This window comes from Fusarium oxysporum, chromosome III, assembly GCF_013085055.1.
Source record: "Fusarium oxysporum Fo47 chromosome III, complete sequence".
NCBI classification, from domain to species: domain Eukaryota; kingdom Fungi; phylum Ascomycota; class Sordariomycetes; order Hypocreales; family Nectriaceae; genus Fusarium; species Fusarium oxysporum.
The window spans coordinates 3,346,376-3,364,332 of NC_072842.1; the positions used below are offsets into that span (position 1 = coordinate 3,346,376).

At 49.1% G+C, this 17,957-nt stretch overlaps 4 protein-coding genes across 4 annotated transcripts; 1 reads left to right on the forward strand and 3 right to left on the reverse strand.

The window, feature by feature from the left end:
* Positions 1-522: 522 nt before the first annotated feature.
* On the reverse strand, positions 523-2,347 carry FOBCDRAFT_271316 (uncharacterized protein; the record flags this gene model as incomplete). Its single annotated transcript, XM_031177012.2, has 3 exons — positions 523-588; positions 642-1,600; positions 1,654-2,347. The coding sequence occupies 3 exons, from the start codon at positions 2,345-2,347 to the stop codon at positions 523-525; spliced, it is 1,719 nt and encodes a 572-aa protein (XP_031048145.2).
* Positions 2,348-4,388: 2,041 nt separating this feature from the next.
* Positions 4,389-5,171, reverse strand: FOBCDRAFT_24501 (uncharacterized protein). The gene has a single exon (XM_054703870.2). The coding sequence runs from the start codon at positions 5,078-5,080 to the stop codon at positions 4,493-4,495; it is 588 nt and encodes a 195-aa protein (XP_054559845.1). The 5' UTR covers positions 5,081-5,171; the 3' UTR covers positions 4,389-4,492.
* A 7,286-nt stretch (positions 5,172-12,457) lies between these two features.
* On the forward strand, positions 12,458-14,865 carry FOBCDRAFT_130728 (uncharacterized protein; the record flags this gene model as incomplete). The annotated part of the gene is made up of 2 exons (XM_059607873.1): positions 12,458-12,884; positions 13,088-14,865. The coding sequence occupies 2 exons, from the start codon at positions 12,458-12,460 to the stop codon at positions 14,863-14,865; spliced, it is 2,205 nt and encodes a 734-aa protein (XP_059464482.1).
* A 151-nt stretch (positions 14,866-15,016) lies between these two features.
* On the reverse strand, positions 15,017-17,903 carry FOBCDRAFT_24509 (uncharacterized protein). The gene has a single exon (XM_031177020.3). It carries the CDS (start codon positions 17,683-17,685, stop codon positions 15,175-15,177), a length of 2,511 nt encoding a protein of 836 aa, XP_031048153.2. The 5' UTR covers positions 17,686-17,903; the 3' UTR covers positions 15,017-15,174.
* Between the last annotated feature and the right edge of the window lie 54 nt (positions 17,904-17,957).

The window sequence follows — 17,957 nt, forward strand, 5'->3', positions numbered from 1 at the left end:
ATCATTTCCCTTGGTCACAAAATCGCTGACTTGCGGGGTATCGCGTGACATTGTGTGATGTTGGTTGGGCCTGTATACAGCCAAGAGCTGCAATATCATGTAATAGTATCGCTGACCCCATGTCTCATATCTATGTACAGGTGTAGTGTGTTGGGCAAATGCCTGATACTCTGCCAACAGCAACAGCCTGCCAGGACTGCACAACTGGCTGATGGTTGCCAGTAAGTCACATTCACATCACTCATTCCGAGAGTTACCGGTTAGACCCTGGTATCACGCTCAAGCACACGATGGCGCTGGATAAATCATTTCTTCATTAATCGACATAAAGAAAGCAAGGGGTAGCATCCTTGTAGTGTTTCCAGTGAAAGATCATGATCTAAATGCTGTGTCCAATGGTGCCGAGCTTTGCAATGAATAAAATTGCTTATTAACGTACATGCTGCTTTCTAAAGCTGCGCACTGTTCAATGTGATGCGATTCTGTTAGATCTCTGCCAACCCAGACTCATTCATTAACAACTTATGAAGAACTCTTGGGTTCCTTAAGATGCTCAAAAGATCCCCAATCGCACCAATCGTTGATGGGCTATTCGAGGTTAGCCACTTTATCATCTTGAGGAGTAGTGTTGAGAAACTTACTAGGCAGTTGAGATACTTGCACCACTCACAGGTGTCGTGATACTTGTAAAAGTTGTTCAGGAGAACAATGAAAACGACAATGATCATGACGAGGAAGGCAGCTCGAACCAGCCACCAAGCCCACCAGAGTGGCTTGCGCCCCTTGAAGAAACCGACAGGGTTCTTGAAAAAGTGAGGGGGTGTCTCGCCAGTTTGAGGAGAAACGGCTGCGTACGACAGCTCTTGGCCCATCCGCCGTCGCAGTGAGTTGGGCGAGTGCAGGACACAGACGCCAAGAGAGAGACCCATAAGAAAACCGCCAATATGGACAAAGTTGTCCAAGCCGGGAAGTAGTCCCAAGACAAATGCGATTACCATATCGAGAATGATGAAAAGAAGGTCTTTGACGGGGTTGCGTCTGTCCTTCCATGAGTACAGAAGATCGAGGAGGACCAAGGCAATGATACCAAAGAGGGCCCCAGAGGCACCCACAGATGGCTGTCCTGGCGGCGCATAATTTCCACCCATGATGTTGCCAAAAATCCCAGCACTCATGTAAACGAGTAGAAACCGCACTGGCCCAATGGCCATCTCCATCTCTTTCGCAATGGTAAGCTGCAGAAGAAGGTTGAAAATGATGTGAATGAGACCGGCGTGCATGAAAATTGAGGTGATGAATCGGTACCACTGGTTGGGCTCGGGACTCTGGTTGATATCGCCATTAAACTTAGGGTCTGGAACGTCACCTCCGAAACCGCAGACCACATGAAGAGGGCAGAAGCTGTCGTCCCTGGTAGCATTGGGACAAAGTAGACCTGGTAGAACGGCGCCCTTCGCGTTTTTGTCCACACTTTGGATACCCTTCACGTTGCGCATACAAGGGGCATAACGTGCGCCCATGTTGATCAATAAAGCGGGAGATGGGCCAATAAATATGTTGAATTGCGGTTTGATCGCAATGGGAGTTCCTGTTAGTATGCCTGTGAACGAGTCAGCTGATAGTTTTCCTCCTGTATCAGTCTTCATATCTTACCGTTTCTTGCTATCTCGGCGATGAAGACGGCGATTTGGACAATAGAAAAGATATAGACAACCCAAGGAATCCTCTTCTTGTTGGAGCCAATCATACCCAATTCGCCCAAGCGAACCTTGCCCTTCTTGCCCTTCTTCTTAGGCCGTCCAGGGGCGTCATAGATATGATCATTCATCTCGGGATCGTCATTCTTAGCGGTCCGGTCTTGAAGGGGAATGTCTTCCTGGCCGTAAGGTCGCGCAGCAGCAGCCCCTCCAGCATAGCTTGTATCTTGATAGAAGCCTTGTTGGCCAATGTCAGCCGTACTGGAGCTGGGAGTCGGTCCGGTGTTCGAGTTTGCCGGGTACACATGATCGTCAAAGACGGTGTCGAAAGGAGACTGACCAGTTTGGCCAGGCTGATTATGGCTTGAGCTCTGACCAGAAGGGCTAGCATAAGTGCCCGCTGGAGGATATTGTATATCGTTAGGCGAGTATGGTGTTTGCTTGGTCGGGACAATATGCGCGGCAGTGTTGGCAGGATAGATCGAGGTGTCGGGAGCATAGTGTGAGTTGTACGAGTTAGGCTCGTATGGGGGTGCTGGTGTAGAATGCGGCGAAGGGGTATCGTGATTCTGATAATAGGGAGAAGCGTTGGGGCCGGCGCCATAAGGAGCCTGTTGACTGCCACCGTTGTAGTAGTCGTGCGAAGCCATAGTCGACGAAAGCAAGAGATTCTCGAGTAACGGGGATGAGGTTGCGTCGGCAGTTGATGGGAGTAAGCCGCCAAGCGGCAAAAGAAAGGGGATACAACTGCGACAAGCTGTTTCAGAGGGTCGAGACGGCGTCACAGATCAAGAATCGGTATTTTGCTACTCGGCGAATGATCCAAGCCCTTATCTTTATTGACAACAATGCGTGCGTGTATGTCAAATGGATACTTTGTCGATCCAAAGTGAAAGATGTTGAACCAGAAAATGTATCCCTCGCGCTAGGTCAAGCTTAGGTGGCTGGTCAGAATCCAAAGTCCTGAACTTCAGCTCAATGGGTTAGGTAGGCTTGAGCGGGTTGTTTCAAGGGTCGCCAGGGACGAAGAGACTGGTCTGGATTGCGTGGAAGCTCTCTTCTGATTGGACGACTGCCTTACGCGTGGAAGCTGTGGGCCCAATGAGTAGACTCTTCTATTTGCGTCGTCGTAAAAAATCGCCAAACGAGTGAAGCAAAAGAGTGAAGATGGGAGGGTCGAAAAAACAAGAGAGGAAATACTCGGGAACACAACAATTATGCAGGTTGACTAGTTAGGTATCATTATTTTGAGGCAGCCTTCAGCTTAGGTAACAGTCCTGTTTATTAGGTATTCAATAAGGGCATATTTGTTCTATTCTCGCTGATTTGTGCCCATGACGAAACAACTCACAGCCGAGTGACGTACAAACCGGGGCTGTGCTGACAGTTGTAAGCCGTGGATCCCTGCAACCAAAGGTCGATCACTGGGAAGAAGGGTTCTTGGGTGGTGCAGCTGTGCGATTAAGCCATTTAGCCTCACTCTGATTAATGGATGTTTGAGCGCCACAGCTTCTTAATTTAGAACAGTAACCCTCTCTTCATGGCGGTTTTTGTGGCGGCTAATGGGAGTCTTTGTTGATACCTATGGATCACAAGAACACTTCTAATCACGAAGCACTGGGAATACTGACATTTTATTACGTATTACAAGCTGTCAACTTCGATCATTCCGGTGTCTGCAAAGGTAAAAACCGATTAAACTCAATAGCTACCGACCTAGTAAGAAAGACACCGCGGCATCTCTCATTTATAAGTAATACTACAACCCGTCAACATGAACACTTATTCTGGTACAGTAGTGTAGCACAGACTCATTGATTGTAATCTACTACCTGTATTCTGGCTTTTCATATTGTATGCATTTAGATGCTGGGCCCAGTTGACGCATTTTCATCGTCTCAACCACATCACCAATGCATTATGGTGAAGTACCTGCCTTCCAGCCCGGGGCTGACGCTACAGCGCAACAGACCACAGCCACTGCTAAAGCTGACGAGGCTTCCCGTATTCCTGGCACGCAGTGGAACTCGTTGATGGCGTGGGCCCATATTAATCAGTTGTACGGATTCCGATGAGATCTTTTGCAGTGGACGACAATTTACGCGTTGCGCTTTGTCCCATTCCACGCCAGGCTTCGGGAGGGAGAGATCCCTTGGACAAGAAGGTACAGCTCCGAAGTCGATGCATATCAGGCAATCCACCTCAACTTCTCACATCCGATGGTATAACGAATCAGTTTGGTGGGATGATCTCAACGCCAAGACCATTGGCAGGCAAAAGTCCCCAACATTCGCTCTCCCTTCTGTGTTGGAAGACCAGGACACGACAACGCTCGATTTGTCAACAGTAGACACGACGGGTATGGTATGAATGATGCAAGCACCAGTTCAATATTGTAGCAGCCAGCCCATTATCGAGAACGCAGCTAGCCTGTATTGACTGAAAACTTCTTGACAACACTTTGCACTGCGGATTGCTAACTGCTCATGTGGTACTCCGGTCAGTGCCCCGATATGCTCCTGTCGAGTGACTGATGAGTTGGGTAGATGAGATAAGATCGTGATTATACAAACTGTTGTATCGTACATGACATGAGCTGCCCTATATACGTTGTCCTAGCCCTCTTCATTGCTCATTACAGTCATATTGCCCTGGCGGCCCTTCGCCTTTTCCGTTAATAGTGGTACAGTTCGGTCTTGTGCATGTCGCATTTTGTCGACAATGGGTATAGGACTAGATGATCCCCTCCAGTGTTGTTTGAACATCTATGTTGTCTCTCCTCGGTTGAGATAGTGTTATTTCTTCCCGATCGATGAAGAATCGCCCGTTGTGGTCTCGTCATCTTGTTTCTTGGCACCCTTTCCCCAATTTCCACTCCAGACATCTGCGACTTGCTCCATGATGATATCGCCGATACCCTTGCCCTCTTCCATCTTTTGTTGATGCTCTTTGGCACGCTGCTCTCGCCAGTTCTTTTCCTCGCCTCCCATCCACACATCGTTGAGCGCCTTGGCCACACCTGTCTTCTCCTCTTCGCTTTGTGGATTCTGTTGGCCTAGTCTAGCTTTGAGTGCCGCCTCGCGCTCTCGGTGCTCACGTAGTAGTCGTTGGGTGCGCTGAGCGCCTTCGGGAAGTTCGGTTCCGAATATAGAGCCCACACGGTTGCCGAACCGTGAGTAGATTGACGAGCCCGTGTACTCGTAAGCGAGCTGGTTTGTGGCAAGAGAGAAGGCACTGGCGAGGACGAAGAATCGAAGATCTATCTTTCGTGGTGGGAGTAGCATGGCGAGAGGTGCAATGACTGCACCAGCAATGGCAGAGTTGTGAATAAATGCATTACGCTCGGGCAACGGAGGTTGCGCTTGGGGCTGATCCTGTGACATTGCGATGTTGGTGGTGTTTACACGGCAGTATCGGTTCGACTATCGCTGCAGCAGCACGATCGCAAACTGAGTTTGCGTGGGTTGGTAGAATTGAAGATGCGAAAATCCGCCACCAACTTTTTCTCGCAGTTTGGTTGGTCGCCTTGTCGCGGCTGATAGGTACTTGACTCACCAGCCAATCCTGGTGAGAAATCAGGTCCCTTCAACCTCCCCGGCATTATAGGGTAGTCACATCACAACAGTATCATTCGAGGGCAAACAACCTTTTCATTTTTGGTTTTTGATTTCTGGTAACAGCAATAGGGAAAAAACCAAGTTCTTGTATTGGCGACTTGTCTGTTTTAGAGTTTTCTGATCTTGCGTCTGTCGCGTCCTTGTCTGTCTAATTGGCTTTTAACGTTGCTGGAACCTTTTGATCCAATAGCCGTCAAGACTTCTAGCTTATGACCAGGATATTGTCGATTGCCATCCATTACTACCCCATTTCTTCTCAATATATAGATATAATGAAATGCATGACTTTGTTGTTCATATAAGGCATAAGCAAGATATGCAGAAAGTGTGTTCACTGGGTTAAGACTGTGTGAAATTCAATTGCTTACAAGTTCGTTACGCCCTCCCACAACACGGCGAGAACTGCACAGCTTCGAAGCTGCATGACCATGGCTACTACCTGAACACCCTATTGCCATTTTGAAAAGACATTACAAGACAGGTTAAGGTCATAGGTCGCATTGCGGGGTTCCCATTATGGACGTCGTTGATTTCCGCTGACAAACTTCGGTAATTCGTATAGTAACAGCCTAGCACCTCGGAACATATCATCGATCACAGCAAATCGATCACTGATGAGGAGTTACCCGACAGGTTAGAGTAATATGTCACAAAGCAAGAGAATAGCCAGATGCATAATATAACTATAAGTACCTAATGATGTTCAAGTCATATGTTAAACTCGTTGGTCGTCGTCGAACGCCTTATTGGCGTTAGGCCCAACGATTAAAAGCCTGTGAGGGATCACATCGCAAACATAGCTTCTTTGGGACAAAATGCAGATAACTTACCGACAATACTTCAGCTAAGTGATCAACAACAACATCTGCCCACCAATAACCGAGGTAAGGGATGCGCTGTTGCCAACGACAGACTTCGACACTAGACCATCAAAGTCTCACCAAGACTCCTGAAAACCAAGCCACCGGTGCTCACTAGCTACATGTGAGAACTTAATGGTCCGAACTGCCGCTCCCAGCCGTGCCGTGTTTACTAACTCCACCTTGACTACCGGCATCAGATCCTGCCGAGCAAGCCTAAGGTAGAGCAATCTGGCCACATGGCTAAAACCTTATGAATATGTTATGATAGAAATCATCAGGCTGTTAATGAAAGAGTGCCCCGAGGCCGATGGGCGCATGCTACTATAAGGTTTCCATACCGAGACAAGCCCTTATACAGCACTTCTCGACAGGAGAAGTCTCAATCGGCAATCTGATTGAGATGCATGGGCAGATACTTTGTTATGAAAGACCTCGATGTAACGAACAGCCCCAGTGACTACAACACCACCAACGTGAAGACCAATCCAATAGAAAGCACGGTATTGTAACAGTCTTGTCGGGTCTTCACCCAGTGCTAGGTGGGCTTGACAGCGTTACGGAGCTAGGTGGACAGCTGATCCCCTGTACAGTCAAACATAATAGGGACTAGCTGGTAGAGTACAAGGTTCACTCAAACGAAACATATAAGTATGAATTTAGATATCACGGTACTTGATAATTTCATCTGATGGCGCAAGACAGTAGTGGCTGGGAGGAGGCTACCATGCTACCCGTTTCTTAGTCAATGAACCACCCTTAGATGTGAAATAACCCAAGGGGTAAGCGCATTTTAGATAACGTACCTTGTGAAGATTAGCTTTCCGTGGCCATGACCTTGTGGAAAATGAGGCTTGAGGCTTCGATAAGCTCCATGCTAGTGGGCCAAGTTTCCTAGATATTTTCCTGTACATGTGGGGATTTTCAGCTCATGTACATACAGCCTCTCGGCTGATCCTGTTTCTATTAGAAGCACTTAACTATAGTACCTAAGACTTGCAACAAGTGCCCTCCGTTGAGATTCTAATACCCATCACAGATCACTCAAACATCAGAGAACCAGAGGTTTAAGGGGTGCGATCACCTACACATATACTCGCTGCTACGGAAACCCAGTGCCATTGGTCAAATTCCGGAATGGTTCCTTATATCCAATAGTACGAGAATTGTCGGTATTGTTACATCCTCAAACCGGTTGTGTGCATATTTACTTGTAGGTGTTACAACAAGAACCGACGTACTTTCTGTCAGACGCACTGCTTGCTTTACCCGAGGATAACCTAGTATAGAAACGAAGGCCGTCTGACTGTGGGTACAGGAATAATGGATTATGAAATGCATTGTGTCAAATGTTGGCAGGCGCCGACTCACGCGTAAACTCTCTTCCTGTCTAGCAGAGCAGTTTCGATCTCTAGTGATGAACGGAAGTTCCGAACTACCGGAGTGGCAGTAAAACTGTATCCTTTGATCTGACTTTTCCCTCCAACATCAGCTACTACTTGTTTAGCCGACCACTCGACGTTTATTGAGGCTGGGAACGAGACCCAAGATTGACTCTCTCATCCTTAGTCGTTTCAACACTGGTTTCATTTCTTCAATAGCTCGTGGCGTTTAGAAGGACTGACTTGGTAGGTACACAGTAGTTCGACACAAGTGTGAGTGCCACGCCCCATGCAGCCATGCAACTTTTTTTATGGCTGAATCTACCCTGAAATAGACTAGCTATGCCATAAGAATACAGACCGTTGTATTTTGCACGTGGCGGATACATCTCTGAGCTATTTTAGACTTTGTTGAGATGAGATTAAAGGCGCGTGGTAATCCCGGCTGCCGAGGCCACGGACTCAACTGCCAGATGAGGTTACATTGCCGATTCATTGTCAATCAATGTCTTGCTCGCATTCTCTACCGTTGTTAGCCTAGGGCGATACTCTGTGGTTCTCTCGGCTGGTTGTCGTATCAGTGACTGATTTTATTACTGGCTATGCGTCTGCGGGCTTGGTTCAAACCCTCGTCGGCGTTGGTGTACAATTTGTGAACTTTAAAGTGTTGGCTGAGTGAAAAGATGAACAAGAATGCTACCTAGACATGAGTCAGGAGGTCGCAGCAGTTGAGCTTGGACTTTGTCTTGATGATCGACTGAGAATGGAGTTCACGCAGACAGGCATATCCACATTGACTGCCGAATTGTAGAAGACGTTGACGCATGACTTAGGCAACTGTCTTAGCATATCGTTCACTGACACGAGCGCTTCTGGAAACAGAGGTTCTTGTGGGCCTTTTAGCGAGCCATCCAATTGTATTGTATAGGTAGGTGGCTGCTGTTTGTCATCGCCCTAGCAGTTTGAAAAAACAATCCGCACGGGTTTCAGTGACAGATACCGTGACAGCCCTTGCTTAGCCTACCAATCGGCCGTTTGTCCAATTCGGAGCCGACGCACTGTAACGCAACACAACGCAAAGCATCCAACTCGGGGGAGGACTGGTTCTTGGCAATTCCAATGTTACGGCTGGCAATGCCATGGATCTCCAGAAAGCAGAGGTGTTTCAATATCAGGACAAGTATTCGTTAATCACCCTGGGATGATTGGTCATTTCCCGACACAAGACTAGCTTTAACATTGGATAAAGTAATTTTCAGTAGCTCAAGGGAACGAGGATTGGAAACTGAAACAGCAAACCGTCCGATATTGTCACGTTCCGGGGATGTTTGAGAACCCCTGAAGGATAACGTTATACGCCAGTGTGATCGTTGGATACAACGATCAGCGGGCCAATAACACGATCAGCAAATTCTGTTAATATGGAGAGACCGGCAAGGAGATCTGACTCGAATAGGAGAAAAACTGTCCATAGCTATTAAGGGCAAGACTTGGAGAAAAATAGCTTGAGAGGCCAGGATAAGATAGAGCCTGGCACCGGGAGACGCCGTCGGCGGCCAACGTGGCCGAAATGTGATCTTCACGAGCTACTGTGCGGTCGACGTGCCCGGTGTGGAGAGCCGAACCGAGTATCAGGGGCATAATTATGAACCATGACTAGCATGGGTATGGGCTGATGCTCACATGGCCATACCGGCAGAAATGGGTTGCAATGTTGCTGTTACATGAAGATAACCTAGCCTAGGTCAACGGACCGGGCCCCGTGCCGCAAAGCATGTTGGCTGAGAGTGTTGCGAGATCTTAATGATCCCATAAGGCTGAAGATGGTAACGATTAGATTAATTGATATCAAAAGATGATAAAAATCATCACACTCTTTCCCGGAAGCCCTCAATCCTCAGCTTCGAATACTGGGCTCTTTGTCCCAGAACGTCGATACCGAATAGCTCAACCTACCCCGCCTCAACAAGCCAGAATTACTCGTAAAATGAGACTAAAATTAAGACAAGTAATAATAGGTGTCTGACAAATTGTACCGTCCCACCGGGAAGTCTCTCCTAGAGGAGCTCCAGAGAGCCAGGTTTATCTCTTGGCGGATTTGAGCACTGATACCTTCAGCGGAAGTTGCCGCCTGCCTGGGAACGAAGTTGGATGTACAGTAGTACAGTATGTGTTGCAATCTGCAAGATGCCTGTAATGAGACATTGAACCTTCGGTAGCAGCTATTGGCTACGGTAGTGAGATTTACGAATACTCAACAATCAGTGCAAGCGCTGCAAGGGGTCACAGACTAATACGAATGATGAGACAGTCTAGTCTTCAACTGCGCCGCATGATGGGATAGCCAAGAAACTCCCCTCCCCAATAAAGGCTGAAAATCTCCTACTGCACAGCGAACGTGAATTGTGCAGAACATAAGGGTATGTAGCCCACCCGGATGATATGGGGTACCAACCCGAAGGAGAGGCTATCGAGATCTAGATTCTCGAGATTAGACGAGTACACAATAGTACAAGCTGGAGTATTCTTGTGAAGGCTACTAAGCGCCTTACCAATTTGGTTTGCAGATACCCTAAGAATTGAGACAGGCTGGCACGCATTCTGAAAGTATCCATCAATCGGTATCACTAAGGTATCTGTGATTCCCTTACGTATTCATAAACGTTTCTTGTCTTGGGACGTTCCCGATGTGGAGGGTATCTAACAGTCGAGATGTCCATATGTAGAGGCTAGAGAGCTAGAGAGGGCACCCAGAAACAGTCGGTGGCTGAGGACAAGGAGCTCCACAAACGATAACGAGAAAGTGAAACATATTCTTGAGTTGCAGAACTGTGCTTTGCTGTGCTTTGCTTTGCTGTCATTTTTTGCTTTTTCCTCTCGCAGAACCAATGTACTGTAAATCCCATACTTGAAAATTACTTGCCGGCGGCCACGCTTGAGAACCCCACCAAATATCGGCCAAGTCAGCACCGGGCTGTCTGACGAGTTCAACGGAAAGAAACCGGCAATAATACCTTAGAGTACTGTCTGAAAAGGAGTTCAGGGAATCTTTGTATCGTGCCCACAGCGGACATGCATCGGAGATATTACATGTTGTTATGCCAAGATCAAACATCTTCCCTAGTGCTACAGCGCTGAACCAACTCACTGGGCCCCCCCAAACACAGCTGGGAGGATCACATCAGTATCAACACCAGCATGGATGCTTGCTCGATCAAGGAACACCCATGATGTACATGGGAAAGAAACAAAATGTCAGATGCCCTTGTCCCCCACCGCCACCGCGCTAAGTGCGCCCCTAACAGCCCTGCAACTGCAGAGTACTGAGCGTCAATCCGTCTTAGGACGGCTTAGCTATCCTTGTGCGACCAACAACAGGAACGCACAAGCGCCCCCCTGTCAAATGTCAAGTCCCTATTGGGCGAGCAAGTCTCGTTCCAAAGAAGAAGCAAGCTCTGGGGCGCCAAAAGGATGCACTAGAGCGGCGCTGGGGAGGGGAGGGCCCGAGGCTCATGATGGGACGGGTCCGGGCCTGTCTCCGGTGTCCCAAAGTCCAAGTCTAATCAGCCATCCATGTCCTGGAGTTGCTCAAAGGAGACAGGCACAGGCACAAACTAACAGGACTCGCGCTGCGTGTTCACTCAATGTCGCACTCATCTCGGGGAGTATGTCGATGTACCACCACCACAAGTTCCATTCATGGATCTTCACCACCCAATCCACTCACTATCACGGATTCTCAACTGGAAATGGTCAAAACTCCCACAAGCACCACTTATGTGCACTTCGGTACCTCTCTAACACCCTGGCGCCCGTGGCAATGCCTTGGAAAACAATACCCGCACCTCTACAGTGGTACATCCATGTGCTCGAGCGATGCGTTTTGCAGCGGCTGTCTCGCCTGTCCTGCAACGGCTTGATCTTAGCGATGGTTACACAGAGCGTGCTACTCCTAGTTTGGCAGAGCCCGCCGTACCAGAGCAGTCGATATGGGTAATGTCTAGAAGAAGCCCACCGGCGATCCGTGGTCCGTCTCTGTTTCGACTCGTACAGTCAGTCAGTGTCTTTGTCTCACGAGGGAACCCTGGACTTCTTGTCCCATCCAATGCTCCGCCAAACTTCCATGGTATCTGCTGCCGAGCACATTGCCCCAGGCCCTTTGTCTCTATCCCCGGCAGTGAAACCGATGGCCTCAGCCTCTTTCCCTCCTCCTGGCTGGGAGTGGCGGTGATATCGGTATGAGCCCCATCTATGCCTGTTAATGTATGCTTTCGATGGATGCTTGATCTGCCCCTGGGATCACAATAGCATTGATGAAAAAGTGATGAGCTATAGAAAGACCTCATTGCGCCCGAGAACCGGGGCTGACACTGTCCGCCACAGTTGGGCTGCCCTTATGCGTTTCCATGCGTATCGACTTAGCCCTGTGCTCATCTCTGTGACGACTTACCTGACTTGCCTTACTTTAGTTTCTTTTGCTTGCTTGTCCACTCTTGGCTCCTAGTCCCTCCCAAATCCTTTTATTACCCCGGCTGCTTCTAGTCCTCTGCCACCTTTTTCTTGCAGAAACTTTGATTGTTGACTACCGCTAAAATTACCCTTTCCCTCCACCCTCCTCCGTTTTCTCGGCCGAGAAACGGTTCGATAGAAAACGTGTGGTCGTAGAGCTACCGCGAGGAGCCGCGGTGATCTGAACGGGGTGAAACGATACCTCAAGGTATCATTACTTACTTGCTAGCTTTGCTGAGTTGCTGAGGAACCTTTACTGTCTAGGTGTACTTATGGCTCAGAGTTGGCTTAAAGAGGAATACTTATCGTCTCATTCCGAGAGAGCGGGGGGAAGAGCACAAGCACATGCACACGCACAAGGGCAAGCAAACTCGCATGTATCCTTTACAAATATGAACCATGCGTCCTCTTCGTCGTCAAGGGACCAAGCAGCAGCAACGCCAACAACAGAATCACAAGCACAGGTGCAACTACCTGTTTCAACATCGACGACTACGACCTTCCCAATAACTGATCTGACCACTCATCCGTCTTCTATTCCCCACCCTACCAGCGTCAACACTTTCAATACCATCGATATTCCCTATACAGAGAGCTCTTACAGCAGCAGCAACGTCTCTCCTGCCTCAACGAGTACCCCGGCCACTCCCATTACAGGTGCCGGTAATACTGAACGCATCGCTACCACCAGAAGCCCATCTGTCTCTGCTGCCGGCACTTCAACTAAAACCGCTTCAGTCGCTTCGACTACCTCAGCTTCATCCGACCTCGTTGCACCATCAGCAGCCCCTCCAGCTAAAGCAAAGCGTGTCCGGACAAGTAAGCCAAAAGTCAAGACAGGATGTGCCAATTGCAAGTTCGTCTCCCCAATCCTTATCCCTTATTCCTTAACCTTGGTCGTATTTGGGTGTAATGGTAGTCAAAATCTCACCTTTGTGGTAACTATAGACAAAGGCGAATCAAATGCGACGAGGCTCGTCCAGCTTGTACGCAATGCGTTCGAAGCAACAAAACCTGCACAGGCTACCCGCCCCCTAGTCGCAGTTCCCGTCCGTTCGAGGAGATCCGGATCGCTCCAAAGCCGATGCCAGCATACGATGCCCAAGCATCTTCAAGCACTTCCATTGCTCCTCTCCACGGCGACTACCATCTCCTGCCACGTCGGGCCCATCAAAGATCAATTTTGAGGACCACATCCCCAGGGACTACTTCACCGTCACCCACTACCTACCGTCCATCCTCCGCTATGCAGATTCAACCAAATGAATCCTTCTACTTTGACATATTCCGCTCACATACTGCTAACGAGCTTTCTGGCTTCTTCAACAATCTCTTCTGGACGCACTATGTATTGCAGGCGTGCCACTCTGAAGATGCCATCAAATGCGCTGTTATTGCACTGGGTGCTCTGTATCAGACTCTCGAGCAGACAGCTGCCCTGAATATGCACAGTGGATCCGAGATGGGTGGTGACGCGCGTGTCGAGCTTGTCAGGGGTCATTGGCAAGTTGCCATTAGGAGATATGGTGATGCATGCAATGCTTTGGTGAAACTAAACACCCAAGACCAGAGATCACACAGGACCTCGATAATGGCGAATGTGCTTCTGGCCTGCTTTGATTCCTTTATTGGTGATCACAGGCAGGCCATTCACCAGATCCAGACGGGACTTGGCCTGCTCGACATCTTCCGCACTCAACAAAGACAAAGACTCCTTCCAGTTTCCGAAAATTCGCTGGAGGAGGAATTGGTTATCATTTTTACTCGCCTGGCGATTCAAGCAAAGTCCTACGATATGGCATTCCACTTCCCCCAGCCGTTCAGTATAAGGCTCAGCTCACAATCGCAAACACAATCTCCTGGTCCGAGTGGCACAACTACCCCTTCGCAAGAGGAGCCCTTCTCGATCCCTGAAACTTTTACATCTGTTGTCGAAGCTCGAGTGGCCTGTGATGCGTTAAACGCTAGAATTATGAGATACATCGAGGAGCTTTTCGCCATGAAGACCGACCTCAAGAGTACCCTACCCCAATCGTGGCTTGACTATGGTCTTCATTTCAAGGATTACCTGGACGCTTGGGGAAAAGCGTTCGACAACCTATTTTTCACACGGCACAATCCTTCTGTCAGCCTTCAGGAGAAAGCAGGCATTGCTGCACTGAAAATGCTGTCCACGAATTCAAGAATCCTGTACCTCATGATGTTCAGTGATAAGGAGTCTGACTTCGACAACTTTCTTCCTCAGTTTCAAACAATAGTCGATCTTGGTACCGAAATAGTCGGTGACGAAGAGAGGCGAGCCGCCTCGCGCGATTGCCCCGATCCTGAGAAATGCCAACATCGCCAGCGCGAAAATTGGCAAAGCCAGGACTTGTTCCCGGCCATGGGATTCTCAGCTCCGCATCTCAAGCCCAGGTTCGCAGCTGACATAGGGATTGTTGCTCCTCTGTTTGTCGTCGCAACCAAATGTCGCGATCCAGGAACAAGGCGCCGAGCTATTCAGCTTCTACGCAGCAGTGCCCGCCGTGAGGGCATGTGGGATAGCGAGATGGTTGCAAATATTAGTGCATGGGTCATGAATCTTGAGGAGTCAGAGGCGCTGTCCATGGGGGTCGAGTCGTATCATGTCGACGGCATCACGAGGCCCATACCACGAATAGTCCCTGAAGAAAAGCGCTTCACAATTCGTTCCGTTGACTTCGACCTTCGAACTCGAGTTGCGGACCTTCAAGTTGGCACTCGCGGTCTGCCACCTGGTATTCCTGATTCTAAATTTCGTCAAACTCGGCTGAACTGGTAGCGAGGCCAGAGGAGTATTGGCGCTCATATTCGTGCTGTATAAAATGGTTTACCAGCCGTGTATATAGACATGGTCTTTCGAGGAGGTGGTGTTTCGGACTCGGAGTTCAAGGAGGATGGGAAATGTGTTGCACTACCATATCAATGTTGCGTTATCAATGCAACAAAAACTTTCTTAAGAGACAGACTCTAATAGTACATCCAGCGCCTATCATGCATGTCATTCTGGGACCTAAACATCTCAAATTCGCGCTAATACTGAACAGTGCCACCCATGTGTAAAAGTGCGAATGTCCATCTTGTGACGGTGTTACAGGGGTGGTAACTCCTCTCGACATATGGGACACTGAAGTCGAAATCTCATCCAACCTTCCAAGCAAGCACTATGAAATATATGCCTGCAAGGTGTGACCATATATAAACGACGAGCGAAGACGCCAGCAACGCCGGTGTCTTCGTCTTCGGCTGTGAGCACTGGCACCTCCAGGACTTCACGACAGATTGCGCAGTCGATACTCCTCGTCGTGCTCTGCTTCTTGCTGCCATCATCACCTGACGATCGGGCACGCTCGATACCAGGTGTGTCATCAGCAACCAGGCCAATTGGCAAACCACCAGCTTCGAGGCTATCCTCGCGAAGAACAGGATGGTAGTCCCAAGCATCAGGGGCCCAGCCAGCGGGAATGCCAAAGCGGGGACCGATAATGTCTTGTGCGGCAAGAATGATGAGCTGTATCCAAAGCCAGGCGCAAAAGACAAGGAACGCATGCCGATCCGAGCGGGCATAAAGAAAATTGTCCTCTTTGATCCAGAAATAGGCTACGGGGAGAAGACGTAAGATGGACTGGCCAACGACGAATGGCCAGCCAAGAGCTCGGCGGCAGTTTCGACGGGTATTACGGAGAATTTGAGGAATCCAAAAGGATAGATAGACGAGGACACACAGATTCAGGAACAATGACCTCAGATTGGGATACCATGTTGTAGAAGAAATGGCCAGGAATATAATACACAGGGAGGAGAGAATCATGCGGCCGATGATGCTCTGGAAGGACTGGGGGGCTTCCTCAGCACGTTGCGCAGTTGTGGCGCCAGGGACTGCAGCAGCAGCAATCTCGGCATCAATATCTTGATCGGAGGGGATAATCACAGGCTGTGGCTGAGATCGAGGCGGCGGAGGCCTGGCCGGTTGGTGTGCTGTCACAGGCTCCGGCAAGAGTGATCTGTCTGAAGTCGTCGCTGCGGGTAGTTCGGTACCATTGGTGTTATCAACCATGTTGTTCGCTTCCCGCTCACGTCGAGGCCGGGCTTCAGGGAGCTGAACTTCATGGACTTTGGCGAGAAAGCTTCCACCAATGGTCATGGACAGAAATGCGGCAAACAAGAGGGCCAATGTTGGCAGAAAGGTGGCGCCAGCAGATGATACCCAAGTTGCTGCAGCAGTGAAGGTCATACCGTCAACCATGAGCATAATGGCGATGGTCCAAAAGCTCACTCGACCCATGGTCGATGGGGTGCAGGACTCGCGCATCTGGTTCTTGAGGAGATTGACCTGGCCAAATACAACGATTGCGTAGACAAGAATCCATGTTTTGACCTGGTATAGTTGAACCTCTATCTTCATGCCTGTTAAGTGCTGGGCCTCACTTGGGCCAAAATCTGGCGGTCCTTTGGTCTCCAGAAAGAAGCCGCAGTCTGGAGAGTAGATGATAGCTGACATTTGGAGTTTGGGTATCTTTGGGATGGGTGCGCCAACAGGTGATTGTAACTCTGACTCGATAGCGTCGATAATAGACTCTAAAGTGTCCCGCGATGATTCCTGGGAATCTATGTTGAAATGGGTTCGACTTGGTGGAAAGACTTGCGCATACATAACATATTCGCAATGTGGCGATGGATTAGTAGTGTATAGAGGGTTTTCCAGATCTGAAGTCCATGGTACAGTCTGGTCTGCATATATGTTCTCCCTCTTCGTCGCAATGGTGTGGGCGATCGACTCGTTAAGTAACCTCTGACTAGACTGGAAGAAATCCTCACTTGGTGTAAGGTGTGGCAAGCCGAATATGCCCTCGAACTTCTCGCTGGTGGTGGTCATCAAAACCACACCCTGACGTGGCCAATGAACACCCCATAGCCTCATTTCCCAGTCATGGCCAGAGCCATGCGTATCCTCAATAGTAGTCGTTCCTTTGACACTCCGTATGAGACCTCCAGCGACGGGGACGCTACTTTGAGTTGGTAATTGCTCATACTCGTTGATGGTTTGATTCCCTTCTAGGCGCAGCATCATGCGACCAGTGCGACCAGTGATGTTACGCGCCCAAGGCACATTATCACCAATCCAGTCCATATCAGGAGCAATTTTGCTCAGATTGTAGCTGTTATATCCTCTAGAGATAGAGCCTTTTGGCTTGACCCATTCTCCGTGAACAGTCCCTGATGCATTCAACCAAATAGGCTCACCATGTCCAGTGTCCCACAGATTATGCTGTCCAACAGGTGGTATGGCATGTCGGCTGAAGGCCAAACTCCGCTCGCGAAACCTTTTCAAACCGCCCCAGGAGAGGTTATCATCCGCACGAAAACCCGTAAGATTCAAAAAAGATGGCTTCACCTTGGAGTCTTTCCCCGGGACTGGTACGAAATCGCCCCATCGCGAAGCATTCAGCACGTCCAGAGCATCCTGAAAATGATCAAGTCTCTCGCCAGCGAGATCGGAAAGAGTAAGAGACTGGCTTGAGTAGTCGCTATCGGGAAAGACGAGCCAAACAATGAAAACAATAAATATAAGTGTAGCGATTGGATGTTGGGCTTGAGGCATGATGGATGGATGACCCACGATAGCGAGCGACTATCACCGTATCATGCTAGAATTGGTTTAGTCGTCGGTCCAAGACGACGTGGTGAAGATGGTAATAACCGAAAGATTGAGCGTGATGAGGAAATGAGTTCGTAGATGTAGGCGATGGCTGATACTTGGTGGTTGATTAGCCTCTCCTCATGAGATATTGTTTGGGTTATGAGACCTGGCGTTCATGGAAGTGGTACGTATCGCAACTCGGTGGTTGTTGGCTGCTGACGGTGCTAAAAAGA

What these genes read in the sequence shown, in the direction of transcription:
- FOBCDRAFT_24509 (XM_031177020.3), bottom strand. Translation starts at nt 17,685, where the DNA reads ATGCCTCAAGCCCAACATCCAATCGCTACACTTATATTTATTGTTTTC.
- FOBCDRAFT_24501 (XM_054703870.2), bottom strand. Translation starts at nt 5,080, where the DNA reads ATGTCACAGGATCAGCCCCAAGCGCAACCTCCGTTGCCCGAGCGTAAT.